The following is a 19,227-nucleotide window of genomic DNA, read 5'->3' as shown; positions in this document are numbered from 1 at the left end:
CCCCCCCCACCCAACACACACACACACACAAGAAGTACTAAATTCAGAGGACTAAGGATGCTGATCATGTCACACACTTTACCCTTTCAATAGAGGCTGAACTCTACAGAGGCACAGAACAACCTTTTGAGAGTCTCCTATCTGAAATTTTTAACATGTGTATTTAATACACTGCTCCTGCCTGGGCACATTGTTTTTTAAAGGATTACTATCTGGGATCTGGAGAGGTTCTCTTTGCAACTATATAATCACTGCTAATATTACACAGGCTGAAGGGTTATGGTGACACATGCCTGTAATCATGGCTACTGGGGAGGCTGAGGCAGGAGGGTTGCAAGTTCCAGATCACCCTGGGCAACACTGAGAGACCCTGTCTCAAAATAAACAATAAAAAGGCCTGGGGATATAACTCAATGGTGGAGTACATATGGGCTCACTTACTAGTACAAAGAAAAAAAAATATTATACCAACTACTATCCAGGTCCTGTAACACTTTAGGTACATAGGATTACTACCTCAATTCCAAAGTTTCATATAGCAGTACAGAATTTTCCATTACTTTGTTTGATACTACATGCTGAGAAATTGGGAGAGGGAGTCAAATATGTAGGTATAGTTTGCCATCTCAATTCCAGAAGCCTTACATTAGCAACACCACATCTGGTTCATAGGATGTTTTGATAAATGCTCAGTGAGTGAATGAATGAATCCTAAGAAACAAACATGAATAGGTTCAAAAATGAGATAAAGATACCAAAGTAATTTAAACACATCCAGAAAAATAAAAATAAAAAGGCAATAATCCTAATTAACATTCCAGTTTTTGTTCTGGGAGATTTAGCTGGTTAATGTTGTTCAACAACTCAGTAGATTTCAAAAAGAAACAAATTTTATTGCATATATTTTATGTTATAAAATCAGTTAAATGCTACAAACTGTATCTGATTTCTTACCTTCACATCTGTAAACTGAGACACAGCAATATCTGGAATATTGGGATGGAGAGCAGGCAGTTCACAATACAAGTTGGGAAAGCAAACCAAAGATCCCAGAAGAACTTGTGCTTCTACTCTTGGCGCCTATGTATCAGATTTTTAAAAAATCTTTAAAATATATTTGTTATTACACTAACCTAAAATTACTTTATTACTCAACTATATTATAAAGGGAAGTAGGAGTATAAAACAAAATTCAAAAAGGGGACACACAGAAAGATTAAGTTTCTATGTATACTTTCTACACAAAGTATTGTTATTCTCAATTGAGGTAAAGGACAAATAACAGAAATTTCCTCAAAAGTATCTAATAGGCAGAAATAAGCCATAGTTAAGTTATATTCCTACTTATAATCTCATTATCTACAGCACACATTTACCCTGAAGAACTATAAATACTTCATATTTTACTTTATTTTTTAAAGGTAACACACAATGTGACATATTGTTCTAATAAGCAGATGATTCAATGCCACTAGACTGCATGTTACTACCTACAGATGAATAAATGTGGATGAAAATGTCAACTATATCTTTAAGAAACGAACACCAGTCTAAAAAAGTTTTATATAACACATATGGAAAAAGCATTGCTTATGATACTTACTAAAATAAACATTAGAATGTATGCCTGGCCTGCAGATTGAAGTAACTCTTCATCTTTTTTCCTTAGCTGTTATTAAGTCATTTCTCAATTATCAATACTAAGCATTATTTTTCCTCTCTGCCCTCTTGCATGTCCACCAAACAACAACACCTACCTACTAATGCTTAATATTAAAATATCTGCAAATAGATTTATATGCTTAACAATACTTAATAAAATGTGAAACACTGAACAACTAGAAATATAATACTTCTATTCATATTAATCAAAAACCAGTTTCCAAAAGATTTACCTGTCTTAATAATTTGTAATAGAGGCAATGTAGCAGTACTCTACTATGTTATTTTTCAAAACAAAATGACTCCTTTCTAGATTTAGAGATACAAGGCAGGAGTCTGAAGGAGCAGGATGAGCTCACATTCCCAATTTAAAAGTTATCCTATAAAAATGAAACTCATTTAAAAAATAAATATATAATGAAATTGATTAGCTAAGAGTTTTTCTGTAAAGGTGCTAAGGCAAATGGGAATGTTTGGGCCTGTGGATATAAGAGAACAGACCTAGAATGTGATTGTAATTAAGCAAAACTGAATCAGTTATCTTGTAATCTGCCTAAGGAAGAAGAGAAATATTAACAAAGGAAAATGATATATGCATGAGATCTAAAATGGGAATGAGATTTGGACTAAATAGTTCCAACACCATGCAGGGGGAAAGACTATCTTAAATCTCCAGTTGAGATGTGTTAGGTTTGATTTCAAAAAAGAATCAATTTCCTATATTAGCCTTCTTTAAGAAATATTCATCATATAAAACAGAGAATACAGAAAATGACTAATTTCTCTATTTTCCCAAAGATGTCACACAACCAATGTATAGAGAAGTTAGTTACATGAAACGCAGACACACCGACTGTGCAGTGCAGGCCCACCCAACTGCGCTGCAGGCTCCCCATCTACCAACATGGCCACAACCATCACTGAGCCGCCTACGGCTGCGGGTTCATCTCCCAAGGTGGCTGTCTCCAACTTGAGACACTGCAGCTACCATCATAGCCATCTTGATGTGGTAGCCTCCACCTTGGGACACCAGGTAGGGCTGGGAGAAAACACCTCTGCAAACCCCTACTTCCCGGCAGCACCAAGGCCACCCACTGTCACCACATGGCCACCCTCACTGACCCATTCCTGAAAGCAGTTGCCTCTATCTTGGGACACCTAAGCCACCATATTGGGTTACCTCTGCTACTAACATTGCCATCTTGAGTTGGGGCAGCCTACATCATGGGACACTCTCCAGGGCCTGAAAGCCCAACATCAAGGTACCTGCAGATTTGCCGCTGCTGCTGCCATCATCTAGGGACATGGCCGCTTCTATATAGGGATGCCAGCCAGGGCCTAGAATACCATCATCAAGGCACCTGCAGGCTTGGTAACATCTGAGGTCTCCCTGCTAGATGTGCTAATAGACACCACCTTGCTGGAGAGGCAGGAGAGCGCCTTGCATGGGGTCCATAGATTGGAAGAGGGTGTGAGGGCATCTTGCTCTTGGCTTGCCCAGCCAACCAGTCTGGCATCCACTGGGTATCCAGGGCCACCAACCCAGCCTAGAGCTTGCAGCTATGTGGCCAGCCTGCAGCTCTCAACACCTAGTCCTGATCTGCCTGATACAGAACAGCTCTCCACAACAGGCACGTAGACCCCAGCACTCAGCCCTTAGGACCTCTGGAGAGAGAGGTGCCTGATTGGGAAGTTGAAAAGGTGGGAGTGGGAGGGATACAGTTTAGAGACTAAATTAGAGACCAGGAATTGTGAGGTCTGCAAGCAACATAAGGGGCTAAGATCAGGCTCCCATATCACACAAATGGACCCCAAAAGAGACTCCTGGGTGCAGTCTTCCAATGGAGACTGGAAATTGCCATTTTGCACCTTGAGGAGTTCCGCCTCCAAGACTCACCCAACCACCCTAGAAACCCTCACCTTCCTGAGGGTAGAGATACCAGCAAACTCCACATAACTCTACCTATTGGATGAGAAGGGAAGCAGAGAAACTATTGAACTCCAACAGAAATAATTGTTCAATTTTCTTTTGAGATTTTTCTTCTTTTCTTTTCTGTTTTCACATCCCCACCAGTTTTGAAACCAAGTAATTTTCATACATCAAGCTACTGAGGACTGGGATGTCTGAGTAGTATATTACAGTTTTATTGTATATCACTTTAGTTTTGCATTATTGAATATTTTTAATTTTTTTTCTTATTTTATTCCTTCTCTACATTTTCCTCTCACTTATTTCATTCCCCGGATTGTCTTACTCTCTTTTCTCCTGCTCACAGCCAACTTCTACTGATTCCTCTTTCACTCTTCCAATGATCTAATACTTCTATCTTCTCCCCCCATCTACCTCATAAACATCACATCCTACACTACCCTGTTCTCTCTCTATCATTAAAATTGTAGACCCTTTGGCAAACCTATTGTATATATTATAGACAATAACTGAATACATCATTTCTGTTTATTGCGACAAAACTGTAAATGTCTTAATAGCTACTATTTGGTTTAAGGCTGCACACTGTTTGCACTGGTAACTGTTAATATTGATCTTCCCTTTAAAGGCAAAGTAATGGAAACCTATAGGGGCACTATAAATCTATAGGGTAGAAACCATAATACCTTGAATCCACACTGCTAGAAGACACACCAACAACATGAAAAAACAAGGGAAGAAAGCACCCTGAACCAAAATGGTTAGAATCCACTGACAACACAGTAGAAAAAATATCAGAGAAGGAATTCAGAATGTACATAATTAAACTGATCTGTGAAGTAAAGGATGGTGTCAGAGAACAAATACAGTTAGCAAAAAATCACTTCAATGAAGAGCTAAAAAACAAAACAAAACTTCTGGGGGGAAAAAAAACCCACACAAATCCACACAAATCCTTGAAATGAAGGAAACAATAAATCAAATTAAAAATCCAATAGAAAGTATCACCAACAGACTAAATCACTTGGAAAACAGAACCTCAGGCAATGAAAACAAAATATATAATCTTGAAAATAAAGCTGAACACAAAGTGAATATAATAAGAAACCATGAACAGAACATCCAAGAATTATGGGATAACATGAAAAGACCAAATTTAAGATTTATCAGAATTGAGGAAGGCACAGAAATATACACCAAAGGAATGCCCAATCTTTTCAATGAAATAATATCAGAAAATTTCTCAAACCTAAAGAAAGAAATGGAAAATCAAATAACAGGCTCACAGGACCCAAATGTACAAAATTACAATAGATCCATACCCAGGCACACTACAATGAAAATGCCTAGCATACAGAACAAGGATAGAATTTTAAAGGCCACAAGAGAAAAGTACCAGATTATATATAGGAGAAAACCAATTCAGATTGCAGCAGATTTCTCAGCCCAGACCCTTAAAGCTAAGAAGTCCTAGAACAACATATACAAAGTTCTAAAAGAAGATGGATGCCAACAAAGAATCTTATGTTCAGCAAAATTAAGCTTCAGATTTGATGACGAAATAAAAACCTTCCATGATGAACAAAAGTTAAAAGAATTTACAACTAGAAAGCCTGCACTACAGAACATTTTCAGCAAAATATTACATGAGGAGGAAATGAAAAAAAAACAAAACAATGAAAATCAACAAAAGGAGGAACTAACTACACTAAATGAAAAGTCATTCAAAGGAGAAAACAAGTCAAGTTAAAAACAAAAAATAAACCAAAATGACTAGGAATATGTATCAAATCAAATCTCAATAATCCTGCATGTTAATGGCCTAAACTAATCAATCAAAAGATAAAGATTGGCAGACCGGATTGAAAAAAAAGACCTAATAATATGCTGTCTTCAAGAGACTCATAAGAAAAAACACCCACAGACAGAAGGTGAAAGGATGGAAAAAAACATACCACTCACATGTACTGCGTAAACAAGCAGAGATTTCCATCCTCATTTCAGATACAATGGACTTCAAGCCAAAGTTAGTCAGAAGGGATAAAGAAGGACATTTCATACTGCTTAAGGGAATCATATATCAGCAAGACATAACAATCATAAATATTTACGTCCCAAACAATGGAGCATTTACGTACATCAAACAAACGCTTCTAAATAATACATGATTCTATATTTAGAAGATCCAAAAAATTCCACCAGAGAACTTCTAGAGCTAATAAATGAATTCAGCAAGTAACAGGATATAAAATCAACACCCATAAATCTTTCAAACTCAAGAATCAAATAGACCACAACACAATAACAATGGATGACTTTAGCATACCTCTCTCATTATTGGACAGATATTCCTAACAAAAACTAAACAAAGTAACTATAGAACTAAATAATACAATCAATAATTTAGACTTGACACATATAGAATATTTCATCCATCAACGAGTGAATACTCTTTCTTCTCAGCAGCACATGGATCCTCCTCTAAAATAAACCATATATTATGCCACAAAGCAACTCTTAGTAAATAAAAAAAATTAGAGATACCACACTGCATTCTATCTGATCACAATCTAATGAAATTAAAAATCAACAATAAAATAAAAAATAGAAGCTACTCTAACACCTGGAGACTAAATAATATGTTATTGAATGATGAATGGATAGCAGAATAAATAACAGAGGAAATTAAAAAAAATCTTAGAGGTAAATGAGAACACCAATACAAGATATCAAAATCTCTGGGACACTATGAAGGCAGTGCTAAGAGGAAAGTTCATTACATTGAGCTCATTCATTAAAAGAATAAAAAGTCATCAAATAAATGACTTAACATTACATCACAAAGCTCTAGAAAAAGAACAAGTCAACATCAAAAATAGCAGAAGACAAGAAATAATTAAAACCAGAGCTGAAATCAATGAAATTGAAACAAAAGAAACAACTCAAAAACCTGACAAAGCAAAAAGTTGATTCTTTGAAAAAGTAAATAAAACTGATAAACACTTAGCCATGCTAATGAGGAGAGAGAAAACTCAAGTTACTAAAATTCGTGATGGGAAGAGAAATATTACAACAGACACTACTAAAATACAAAAGATAATGAGAAACCTATTTTAAAAATTTATACTCCAATCAAATAGAAAATCTCAAATATATCAACAAATTTCAAGAGAAGTATGATCTACCCAAACTGAATCAGGAGGACATACACAATGTAAACACATCAGTTTCAAGCAATGAAATAGAAGATGCTATCAAAACCAACCAACAAAGAAAAGGCCAGAACCAGATGGATTCTCAGCTGAGTTCTACAAGACCTTCAAAGAAGAACTAACACCTATACTCCTCAAATTATTCCATGAAATAGAAAAGGAAAAAACTCTTCCAAACTCATTCTATGAGGCTAGTATCACCCTGATACCAAAACCAGACAAAGATACATCAAGGAAAGAAAACTTGTGACCAATATCCCTGATGAACACATATGCAAAAATTCTCTTATTAAACTCTGGCAAATTGTATACAAAAACATATTAAAAAGATAGTGTTCAAATAGGGTTCATCCCAGGGATGCAAGGTTGGGTCTACATACAGAAATCAATAAACATAATTCATCACATAAATAGACTTAAAGGTAAGAATCATATTATCTCAATAGATACAGAAAAAGCATTCGACGAACTACAGCAAAACTTCATGTTCAAAAAACTAGAAAAACAGAGATAGTAGGAACATATCTCAACATTACAAAAGCTACCTAACTAAGCCCAAGGGCAACAACATTCTAAATGGAGAAAAACTGAAAGCATTCCCTCTAAAAACTGGAACAAGACAGGGATGACTTCTTTCACCACTTGTATTCAACATAGTTCTTGAAACTCTAGCCAGAGCATTTAGACAGAAGAAAGAAATTAAACAATACAAACAGGAAAAGAAGAACTCAAACAATCACTATTTGCCAAAAACATGATTCTATATTTAGAAGATCCAAAAATTTCCACCACAGAACTTCTAGAGCTAATAAATTAATTCAGCTAATAACAGGATATAAAATCAACACCCATAAATCAAATGCATTTCTATACATCAGTGATGAATCCTCTCAAAGAGAAATTAGGAAAACTAACCCATTCCCATTAGCCTCAAAAAATAAAATAAAATAAAATAAATCTTACAAAAGAGGTGAAAGACATCTACAATGAAAACTACATATCCCTCACACATCAGATACAGCACTAATCTCTAGGGGATATAAAGAACTCAAAAAGGTAACACCAAAAAAACCACAAATAGCCCAATTAATAAATGGGCCAAGGACCCACAGAGACACTTCTCAGAAGATGATATACAATCAATCAACAAATATATGAAAAAATGTTCATCATCACTAGCAATTAGAGAAATACAAATTAAAACCACTCTTAAGATTTCATCTCACTCCAGTCAGAATGGCAGCTATTATGAAGACAAACAACCATAAGTGTTGGCGAAGATGTGGGGGGAAAAGGTACACTCATATACTGCTGGTGGGACTGCAAAGTGATGCAGCCAAAATGGAAAGCAGTATGGAGATTTCTTGGAAAATTGGGAATACAACCACCATTTGACCTAGCTATCCCTCTCCTCGGTCTATAACCAAAGGACTTAAAAACTGTATACTACAGGGACACAGACGCATCAATGTTTATAGCAGCGCAATTCACAATAGCTAAACTGTGGAACAAACCTAGATGCCCTTCAATAGATGAATGGATTAAAAAATGTGGCATATATACACAATGGAATATTACTCAGCAATAAAAGAGAATAAAATCATGGCATTTGCAGGTAAATGGATGGAGTTAGACAAGATAATGCTAAGTGAAGATAGACAATCCCAAATAACCAAATGCTGAATGTTTTCTTTGATATAAGGAGGCTGATTCATAGTGGGGTAGGGAGGGGGAGCATGGGAGGCATAGATGAACTTTAGATAGGGCAGAGGGGTTACAGGGCAAAAGGAGGGAGCATGGGGTTATAAATGATGGTGGAATGTGATGATCATTATTATCCAAAGTACATATATGAAGAGACTAATTGGTGTGAATATACTTTTTATACAACCAGAGATATGAAAAATTGTGCTCTATATGTGTATAAAAATTGTAATGCATTCCACTATCATATATAAATTAAAAAAAAGAAAACTATAGAATACTAAAGAAAGAAACTGAAGAAGACATTAGAAGATGGAAATATCACCCATGTTCTTGGATAGGCAAAATTAATATTATCAAAATGACCGTACTACCAAAAAGCATTATAGAGATTTAATGCAATTCCTATCAAAATTTCAATGTTATTCTTCATAGAAATAGAAAAAGCAATCATGAAATTCATCTGGAAAAATAAGAGACCCAGAATAGCTAAAGCAATCCTTAGCAAGAAGAGTGAAGCAGGAGGCATCATAATACCAGACCTTAAATGATACTACAGAGCTATAATAACAAAAACAGCATTGTATTGGCACCAAAATAGACATGTAGACCAAGCATACAGAATATAAGACATTGTCTTTACAACCCACATAAATAAATATAGGTATCTTCTATTAGACAAAGGTACCCAAAACAGACATTGGAGAAAAGATAGCCTCTTCAACAAATGGTGCTACTAGGAAAATTGGAAATCCACACATAACAAAATGAAATTAGACCCCTCTTTCATATCCTACACAAAACTCAAAGTGGATCAAGGACCTAGGAATTAGACCAGAGACCCAGAGCCTAATAGAAGAAAAAGTAGGCCCAAATCTTCATCATGTCGAATGAGGCCCCAACTTCCTTAACAAGACTTCTAAAGTGCAGAAAATGAAATCAAGAATCAATAAATGAGATGAATTCAAATTAAAAAGCTTCCACTTAGCAAAGGAAACAAACAATGAGGTATAAAAAGCCTACATTTTGGGAGCAAATTTTTGCCACATGCATGTCAGATACAGCACTAATCTTCAATATATATAAAGTACTCAAAAAACTTAACACCAAACAAACAAACAAACAACTCAGTCAATAAATGGGCTAAGGAGCTGAACAGGTACTTCTCAGAAGATATACAATCAGTCAAGAGAAATACAAAAAACTTCAACATCTCTAGTAATTAGAGGAATACAAATCAAAACTACTCTTAAGATTTCATCTCACTCCAGTCAGAATGGCAGTTATCAAGAAACAACAGGGGCGGGGGTTGTGGCTCAGTGGTAGTGAAGTAAGCCAATAAAAACCAAAGGCTGAATGTTTTCTCTGATAAGTGGATGTTAATCCATAATGGGGGTGGTCATGGGATGTGTGGAGGAATTTTGGATGGGGCAAAAGGGAGTGGGGAGGGGACCTGGGGTAGAAAAGATGGTGGAATAAGATGTATATCATTACCATATTACATGTATGATTACACAAATGTGACTATGCATTGTGTATACCCAGAGAAATGAGAAGTTGTGCTCCATTTGTGCACAATGAGTTGAAATGCACTCTGTTGTCATGTATAACTAATTAGAACAACAACAAAAAAACAGATACCTTTGACACTGGGGCTTAATTCTATTGAAGAACTTTGAGAAAAGCTAAAGGAAATGTGCTGGTACAACTGGCCCACTGAAGAGTAATAGTTTTCACAAAAAGTTAGTAAAAACTGGCACTGGTTTATAAATAAGTCTCTTCTGAGTTCTATCATTTTCACCAGTATCCAAGACTAATAATCTGTGTACACTGATAATACTACAATAAACTTGTAACTTGTTTACTGTCTGTAGTTTGTCTTCCATTTAATCTTTTAGATTAATATATTCATTTAATATTTGCAAGGGACAGGCTCACCATTTCTCTTTGCACTTTAAAATATTTAACTCTTAAGCTAACATAGCATCATAACCTGATCTGCAGCATTCACAACTTTCCAAGATATAATCTAAAGCAGTGCTTCTCAATCTTTAACCAATAATTCTACCAATCATTTGTGATCTAATTAAAATGCATATTTTGCGGGCATGTGGTACATACATTATCCCAAATACCAGGAGGATGAAGCAAAAAGATTACAAGTTTGAGGCCAGCGTGTGCAACTTATTAAGACTTCATCTCAAAAATGAGATAAGAAATGGGCTGGAGTTGTAGCTCAGCTGTAGAGCACTTGCCTCGTACGCGTGAGGCACTGTGTTCAATTCCCAGCACCACATATAAACAAGCAAATAAAATAAAGGTCCATCAACAACAAAATGAGATAAAAAGGACTGGGTTGCAGCTCAGTGGTAGACAGTTTGCCTATCATGTGTGGCTCCCCAGTATTTTCTATCCCCCAAAATGCAGATTCTGATTGAGTAGGTCTGGGATAAGGTCCGAAAATCTGCACTGCTACTAAGTACCTAGATCGTGCCTAATGTTTCTAATGTGCAGACTGCACTTCCAGTAGCAAGGATCTTTAGCACTTTTCTGTTCTGTCTACTACAATCTTGCAGATTAGCCTTTAAACAAAATGTACTGTCACCCTTCTTTGAACACATTTATTATGTCTGTTTACCTCTGCCTGGCATACCTTCCCTTACCTCCATTATACAAATACTATTGATCTTTCAGGGATTTATTCATATGCTTTTTCATTAAAACTGCATCAGATCTATAAACTAATAAAATTCCCAATGATTTCATTTAACAAATTCTTTTATATGATGCATAAAATGTGTCATATAATTCTCCAACCATGTGGCTAAATCCTTATAAAATAATCCCACTAGTCAAGCTATTTCTGTTATAGACAAAGAAACTAAGACACAGAGAAATCAAATAACTCACCCTGGGTCACATGGCTAGTAAGCAGTACAGCTGGGATATGAACCAGGCAGATTGGCTCTAGACTCCATGCTTTTCATCATTATGCTATGTTCCTCCTCTTAGAACATACACTATATTTCATAGTTGTTAAAAAGCTTTCCTATCACCCCAGCTGCAGACTATATCCCTTGAGCACACAGTATATCTAATTTATTCATATCCCTCTATATTCCAGACAAAGGAATTGTTATTTTTTGGATGTGGTTCCCCTCACCCCCAAGGTTTATTTTGGTCCCTAGCATGGTGATGTTGAAAGATGGAACTTTTATGAGGTGGGACGCAGTGGTAGGTAGTTAGGTCACTGGGTTGGGCCATCAAAAGGAATTAATGTAACTCTCATGGGACCCTGAATTCATTGTCACAAGAGGGAGTGATTATAAAGTGTAAGCGTGGGTGCCATATCTGCAATCCCAGTAACTTGGGAGGCTGGGGCAGGAGGATTAAAAATTTGAGGCCAATCTCAGCAACTTACCAAGGAATTCAACAACTTAGCAAGACCCTGTCTCAACATAAAAAATTAAAAAGCCTGAGGATGTAGTTCAATGGTAAAACGCCTTTGGATTCAATCCCCAGTACCAATAAACAAACAAACAAACAAACAAATAAATAAAGTACCAGTCTGGCCCCTCCCTTTGCTATGTCATTTCCCTTTTGCACATACTCCCATAATGATGCCGTCCAGTATGAAGTGATCCAGTCAGGGAGCCCTTGTAAGAGAGCCAGAGCTTTGCTATTTTGGTCTTTCAATCTCCAAAACTGTGAGCTACATAAACGTTTTTTCTTTATATGTTATATGTTTCTTTATATGCTAACTTTCAATCAATCAATCAATATCCACTAATAGGGGCAAGGCCCTGGAAATACCACAATGAAGACAAAATTATTGTTCTTAAGGAACTGAAAAAAGATTATAAAACTAGTTATAGCTGGTGGGGTGGCACACACCTATAATCCCAGAAGCTTGAGAGGCTGAGGCAGGAAGACTGCAATTTCAAAGCTAGCCTCAGCAACTTAAAGAGACCCTAAGCAACTTTGTGAGACTCTGTTTCAAAATAAAAACAGAAAAGGGTTGGGGATGTGGCTCAGTGGTTAAGTGCCCCTAGGTTCAATCCATACTACCAAAACAACAACAACAACAACAAAAAAACCCAAAACCAAACCAAAACAACAACAAAACCTAGTCATAAATACTGGTTTTTCTCTTCAATATTTGGACATTTCCTCTAGGTGACTGCATGTAGTTTCATAGCTTTAAACTCCTATCTACCAGCTTTATAAATTTCAGTCCCAACACCTCCCTTGAGCTCTTGTCTTGGATATGCAGTATTTCTCCTGACACCTCCTCATGAATATCTAATACACAGTACCTTGCCACGGCACAAATAGAACTCCTTTCATTCACTCTTAGTCTTTTGCAGCTTTCAAAGATATAATCTGTTAAATTGCTTTGCAAGTTTTAAAGTGTTGCCCAAGTATTTTTCTCTTCCATATACACTCAGTTTTTCCAATAGATTTTCAGTTGTTATTTCTCATTTATACATTGCTCCAGGGTGATTCTTCCAAAATACTAATTTCATCAAGTCACTACTTGCTTAAAATATTTCAATGGTTATTCAATCCTTCCTTAGGATAAAATCTGACCTTTTCAGCATTATATACACAGCTAACTGCCTTCGTCTCTAGTTCACCATTGCCACTTACATATGAACATATTTCAGTCATATCCACTTCATTGGCATTTTCTCATGAGCTGTGTTTCATTCAGCTCCATAACTGTGTGAAAAAAAATTCTCACACACAGTGTTAAGAGTACAGTGGGGGCATTTTCCTGGGTTATCTCATTCATTTTTTTTCCCCATTAAATATTTGTCAAATAAAGACTGAATACATTCAATTTGATCAACATCATGATTTGATATTATACACACTGTAAAATGATTATTCCCTACTGTTTCTTATTTATCTTTTGATAGCACCCAATGAATGCCCTTTCTTCACTTTCTTCTTTCCCTTAGATTCTTACCTGTTTTGCTTATCAGATGTTACCCATTTTTACAGTCAATTCATCAAGTAATTTTAGTGATTTCTTACACTTCAAAATTTCTTGCTTACATTTTTTAACATACAAGAATCTAACTCAATTAAAACTACGAACTTTGCTCAATATCAGCTTGTTATATTTTATCCACAACAGTTCTTCCTTTGTGGCTCTGTTAGTTGAATCCTGCTTAACAAAAGCTTGTTATATTATGAAGAAAAAATAAATAAAAACTTACATTAAGAAAAGCTGAAGAAGCCACTCTACCAGCTGCTACAATAAAATCCATAATAAGCATTGTGGCACCAGGCAAACCAAGTGAAAAAAATTGAGGTGAGCAGTGCTTGATGATTGTATTGACAATATCCTTAGAATAAAGAAGTAAAGGGAAAAAGAATATCACATATATAATCTTGGGTACCAGCTAATCTATATCCTTAAACATAAATAATATGTGAAACAAAAAAGTAATAATTGTACATTGGATGACTAATTGGAGACTAATTGAATTCTTCCAAAAAATACATAAACTTAAAACAAATTTGTTTTAACTGACAAAGCCTATGACATTTTTTTCCACACTAGATAGCAGAAAAGACTTGTCACTTCGAGGGTTAATGCCTACACATATAAAACTGAACAACAGAGTAGCATCTTCTGCTACCTATTTGTCTCCAACTGATAACTTTCATCTCTGAACCCACATGACTTGCTATGTGGCAACTGTGGAGATTCTCTTTTTTTATATAGAGTCCTTAAATAATAGATGTTCAACTTTGGAAATCTAGAAGTGGGTACATTTAAAGGGAATGTTCCTGGTTATTCATTCACTATGTTTTTGGCATTTAGTATGAGGATTCAGTGGATTTGGTCATATTACTCAATTTAACTTATTTTAAACAAAAGCTCTCTCTAGTAACTAATAGTGTCAATTTATTTGAGATATGTTTATAGGGTTAGAAACTGTGATTACTTTAGATTAATGCTAGAAGTGTTTTCAGAAAGAAATATAATTACCATCTTTTAATATTAACAGTACTCTCGTAGTGACCTACAAGTTTCAATCACATAAGGATAAAAATATTTAATTACTTTGACTTGTAATCTCCCATACTTTTTAGTTTTATAGCCAATATCAAGACTCCTGAATAATGTTCTGGTTATATTTATGACTATTTAATGATTATAACTGATACAATTGCAAAGTCAATATAATTGTAACCATGTTACTATAATTGGTGGTAATAAGAAAAAGTAGAAAAAAACAGCTCTGACTACTGTAAGATGAGGTGAACAAATTCATATGCTTCAAATATCAACTATCAATTATAAAATGTCTAGTAATAGGGACTATGGGGCATCACAGAAAGATATTGTCAATTTAAGCAAAGAATGGTTTAACCTCTTCAAAAAGTAAACTAGTTGGTATAACATTAAAGTTGGAGGAACACTCAAATCAACCCCCTAACCCATAAAATGGCTTATTTTCAACCATGCTTTAAGAACAAATAAGGTCTTAAAATGGAATCAAACTCTATATAAACTGCTATATACAGGAGCTAGTTTTAATTCTAGATCTTAAAAATCAAAAGTTAAACAGAATTAAGAATTAAGGATAAACAGATAAAATAATTTCTTAGAAGGCATATATATATTTACCTGATCAATATGAAGTAACCCACAATGCATTATATTGTAGAAATGTGTTAGAAAATCTCTATTTGGAGATACATCTTGTCTTCTTTTCATTGTATTACAAATGAGCTTATAAGCATGTAATTTACCTTGTTTATATTTATCAGTCAACATGGTTGCCTAAATTAAAAGATCAGTTTTAATACTCAAAAACAAATATTGTTTCTTAGATATTTAATTGAATATAGCAAATAATATATCTGTTTTCATTTATTTCTATGTTGGTTTAATTTCTTTAATAAACCAAACCTCGGGGCTACTGAGACTACTGTTATTATCCAAAATGTTATAATGTAGGGGTGAAAAAATCACAAAGGATTCCACTTAGAAAAATACCTCAAATTTCAAATACTACTTTTAAAAAAATTAAAACTCTGAATATACACAGCATATTCTGTCATACAACTGAAGGTCTATTTTTTACTTAAATACAATACAAATATACTTTTCTATATTCACTTTTGCTTTATTAAATACATAAAAACAATGTATCCTATAATTCTGGCATGCCTACTCTCCTCTCTTAAATAACGCTCAATGACTTCCTAAAAATACTAGCTAAAAACTAAGTGCTTTAGAAGACCATATAATAGTCCAAATTTTATAAACTGTTTCAAACTTATTAAATGATAACTTAAAATTAATATTTTATATATTAAGCTTACCTTAAAAAGCCAAGGTGTAAGAATTCTTAATGGAGGAATCAAAACTGGTGGAGAAGGGGAAGTCAGGTTATCTGTTGAAATGCCGAGGTTATCTCTAATCTGTAATTTTCCAAAAAAAGGGGGACAAGACTATGAAAACTATTTTCTCTTTCAGTTTGCTTTACCTTAAACTAAAGTTCAAACTCAGGTTCAAAACACATATTTAACTATAGTTAAGTGACTTCACCATGCTGGATACCAGTTTATCTATAGGAAGGTGTGCATGTAACAATGTTCTCTAAGCTTTTTCTATTTCTTAATACTTTATTTTTCTTGTCTTTTTCTTTTATATCCTTTATTGTCTTTTTTACCTTGGCTAGATTCTGCCAAAGTTCACAGAGGTAATCAAAAACTTGAGCATGTATTTCAGGATCCATAATTGCATTGACATCTCCCAAAATGCCTAGCATTCTTCGCCACATAACAGTAGCAACATCAGCATGCCATCCAGTGAGAGTACCCCCTGCCATCACACTACAACATTCAGATGGAAATTCACTAATTTCTATAGAAAAAAAAAATACAATTGTGTTAGTAATTTCCAGAGAATTGATAGCAAAAACCAAAAAGAACTTAAATTGACAATCTTAAATATCTACAGAAGTGAATAAAAGAAATGTGAATGTACCTAAGTTTTGTTTTTTCCTGAGAAGGTCAAGACCTCACCAATTCATAATTCCCTATTATGGCAATAATTACAATAGTGCTTCTAACTAGATATACATATGGATACCACTCACCGGGCAAATACCAGATGGAGAAATTTCTTTGATATATACATTAATTTTCACTTTTATCTAACAACTCCTTCTTGTTATTTCATCAAGTTAATAGAAAATCTCAGGGTAAAAGTAGTTCTTAAATGAAGTCTTCATAAACCTATTCCTTGTAGTTAAAACTTCCAAAGAAATATATTTAATTATGTGCTTCATAATGAAGCTATTCCTAACAGTAAGAGGTATCACAATGGCACAAAAATGATAATTTTATTAAAATTCAAGGCTAATAAAAACCACCATACTTCTTTTACCTATTAATACCGGCAAGATCAAAAGTAATAAATACATGGTCCTCACATCATTTCTGCCACTGATTATGTGTTAAACAAGTTGATAACTTCACAGAGTCTATACTTTCTCATCTATAAAATGGATGGTTTAGCTAGATTATCATTATTGTCTTCTAGCTCTAAAAAAATACATTACTCAATATATGATCTGTTCTTCTGTTCAATGTATAGAACACCATTAAAGGTCAATAAAGATTCCAATGCATCTAAAGAATTTGGGGAACTAAAAATTTTGCAGAACAAAATAATCATAAGCTTATGATTTTTTGTATTTGATAATACCCCAATCTGTTGATAATTTACACTAATTCACTCTTAGTATATCCTTTATTTGCAATGCTTTAATTTTCTCTCTGCAGGTAAAGTATACAGTAACTGACTGTATTATTAAGAAACTAAATAATTAAGGCTGGGGTTGTAGCTTAGTGGTAGAGCACCTGCCTCACATGTGTGAGGCCCTGGGTTTGATCTTCAGTGTCATATAAAAATAAATAAGTACAAATAAAGATATTGTGTCCATCTACAACTAAAAAATATTTTTAAAAAGATACTAAATAATTAATATTTCTCCATAATAAAAAATAGGCTTCTGGTGTAAAGCCACTAAAACAGAATACAAAAAACACTGACATTCTAACCATTGCTATAATGCCTTTCTATTTTACAGTACCTTTATAATATAGAAGTGAATCAACTAATTTGTCTCTAACTTATCCTTCGCAAGTAAAGCTAACAAAATTTTTAAACAATTAAAAGGTAAGCAACCGCTGAGTGCAGTGGGGCATGCCTGTAATCTCAGCAGCTTGGGAGGATGGGGCAGAAGAATTGCAAGACTCAAAGCTAGCCTCAGCAAAAGTGAGGCGCTAAGCAACTTAGTGAGACTCTATCTCTAAATAAAATACAAAATAGGGCTGGGAATGTGATTTAGTGGTTGTGTTCCTCTGAGTTCAATCCCTGGTACCAAAAAAAAAAAGGTAAGCAATGATGCCTCAATAAATTCTGGATGGAGTTGTTGGTGTAGGGTGGCTATAAGAACACTGTAGGGACAACTGAGGATATTTGACTATGGAACAAAAAAACAATAAAGTTTCAATGTTAAATATTATGAATGAGGACATTCCACTGTAGTTATACATAAAATGAACACTTAGCACATATCACTGAAGTATTTAGATGTGAAGGGTCTGCTATCTTGAAATTCCCTCTTAAGTAGTCCAGCAAAGGAAAAGGAAGGCACATATACATATTGTGTATATATGTTCATATGTGTAGATACAGATAAAGGAAAAAATATTAAAAACTAGGGAATTTGTGAGGACTTATGGGTTTTCACTTTACTAGTCTAAATTAAAAAAAAAAAAACTTTTTTGTAGTTGTAGATGGATATAATGCCTTTATTTTATTTGTTTATTTTTATGTGGTGCTGAGGATCAAACCCAGTGCCTCATGCATGCTAGGCAAGCACTTTGGCACTGAGCTACAGGCCCAGCCCTATAAGTTTAAAATTTTTAACAAACAATTAGGGGGTACTATAAAAACAAATAAAAACCTGAAGGTCAAAATAAGGAAAAGTTCAAAATTAATCCACAAACTAGAAAAATAGAGCTATGTGACTGCACATTAGGAATGAGCACCTTAAAAAAACCAAAATAGTTATTAAACAAACAAACAAACCAACAAACATACAGGTTTAAATTTCTTCCTTTGGTCAGACAATAAATGTGTTGCATTAACAATAAAAACTGACTTTTCATAGTAGTTATTACAAATATTTCATCAACTATGTCTTTGACTAAAGTTTTTGGTACATTTGCAAAATGTCTATCTCATACTTGTAACATCATGCAGGAATTAGTAAACCTAACTTTTCTTTTTTAACTTGTAGTTTCTGAGGTTCTCCAAGTCACTTTTTAAACATTTTTTTAAAAATGTTTTTAGTTATAGATGGACACAATACCTTTTTTTTTTTATGTGGAGCCGGGGATTGAACCCAGTGCCTCACACATGCTAGGCAAACGCTCTACCACTGAGCCACAACCCTGGCGCCCCCAAGTCACTTTTTAAATATATACTTAAAAATAAAAATATTTGGACTGTCTACTTTTTTAAAAATATTTTTTAGTTGTAAAGGGATCTTTTATTTATTTATTTATTTGTTTGTTTATTTGTTTATTTATTTATTTATTTATATGCGGTGCTGAGGATCGAACCCAGGGCCTCACACATGCCAGGCAAGTGCTCTACCACTGAGCCACAACCCCAGC

The 19,227-nt window shown here is 34.5% G+C and overlaps 1 protein-coding gene across 1 annotated transcript in view; it reads right to left on the bottom strand.

Annotated features, from left to right (window-relative positions):
- The window catches only part of Ralgapa1 (Ral GTPase activating protein catalytic subunit alpha 1), a 234,592-nt gene that overhangs the window by 109,944 nt on the left and 105,421 nt on the right, over window positions 1-19,227 (bottom strand). Inside the window, exons 22-26 of the mRNA XM_048798440.1 lie at window positions 16,206-16,399; window positions 15,856-15,954; window positions 15,155-15,310; window positions 13,734-13,862; window positions 955-1,080 (exon numbers count right to left, since the gene is read on the bottom strand). Coding sequence (XP_048654397.1) covers window positions 955-1,080; window positions 13,734-13,862; window positions 15,155-15,310; window positions 15,856-15,954; window positions 16,206-16,399 — 704 coding nt within the window. The remainder of the gene's footprint in view (window positions 1-954; window positions 1,081-13,733; window positions 13,863-15,154; window positions 15,311-15,855; window positions 15,955-16,205; window positions 16,400-19,227) is intronic.

The sequence above is a fragment of the Marmota marmota genome, unplaced genomic scaffold (genome assembly GCF_001458135.2).
Source record: "Marmota marmota marmota unplaced genomic scaffold, marMar, whole genome shotgun sequence".
Lineage (NCBI taxonomy): Eukaryota > Metazoa > Chordata > Mammalia > Rodentia > Sciuridae > Marmota > Marmota marmota.
Note: the sequence above shows the minus strand (reverse complement) of the source record. Positions and strands in the feature narration are given on the sequence as shown.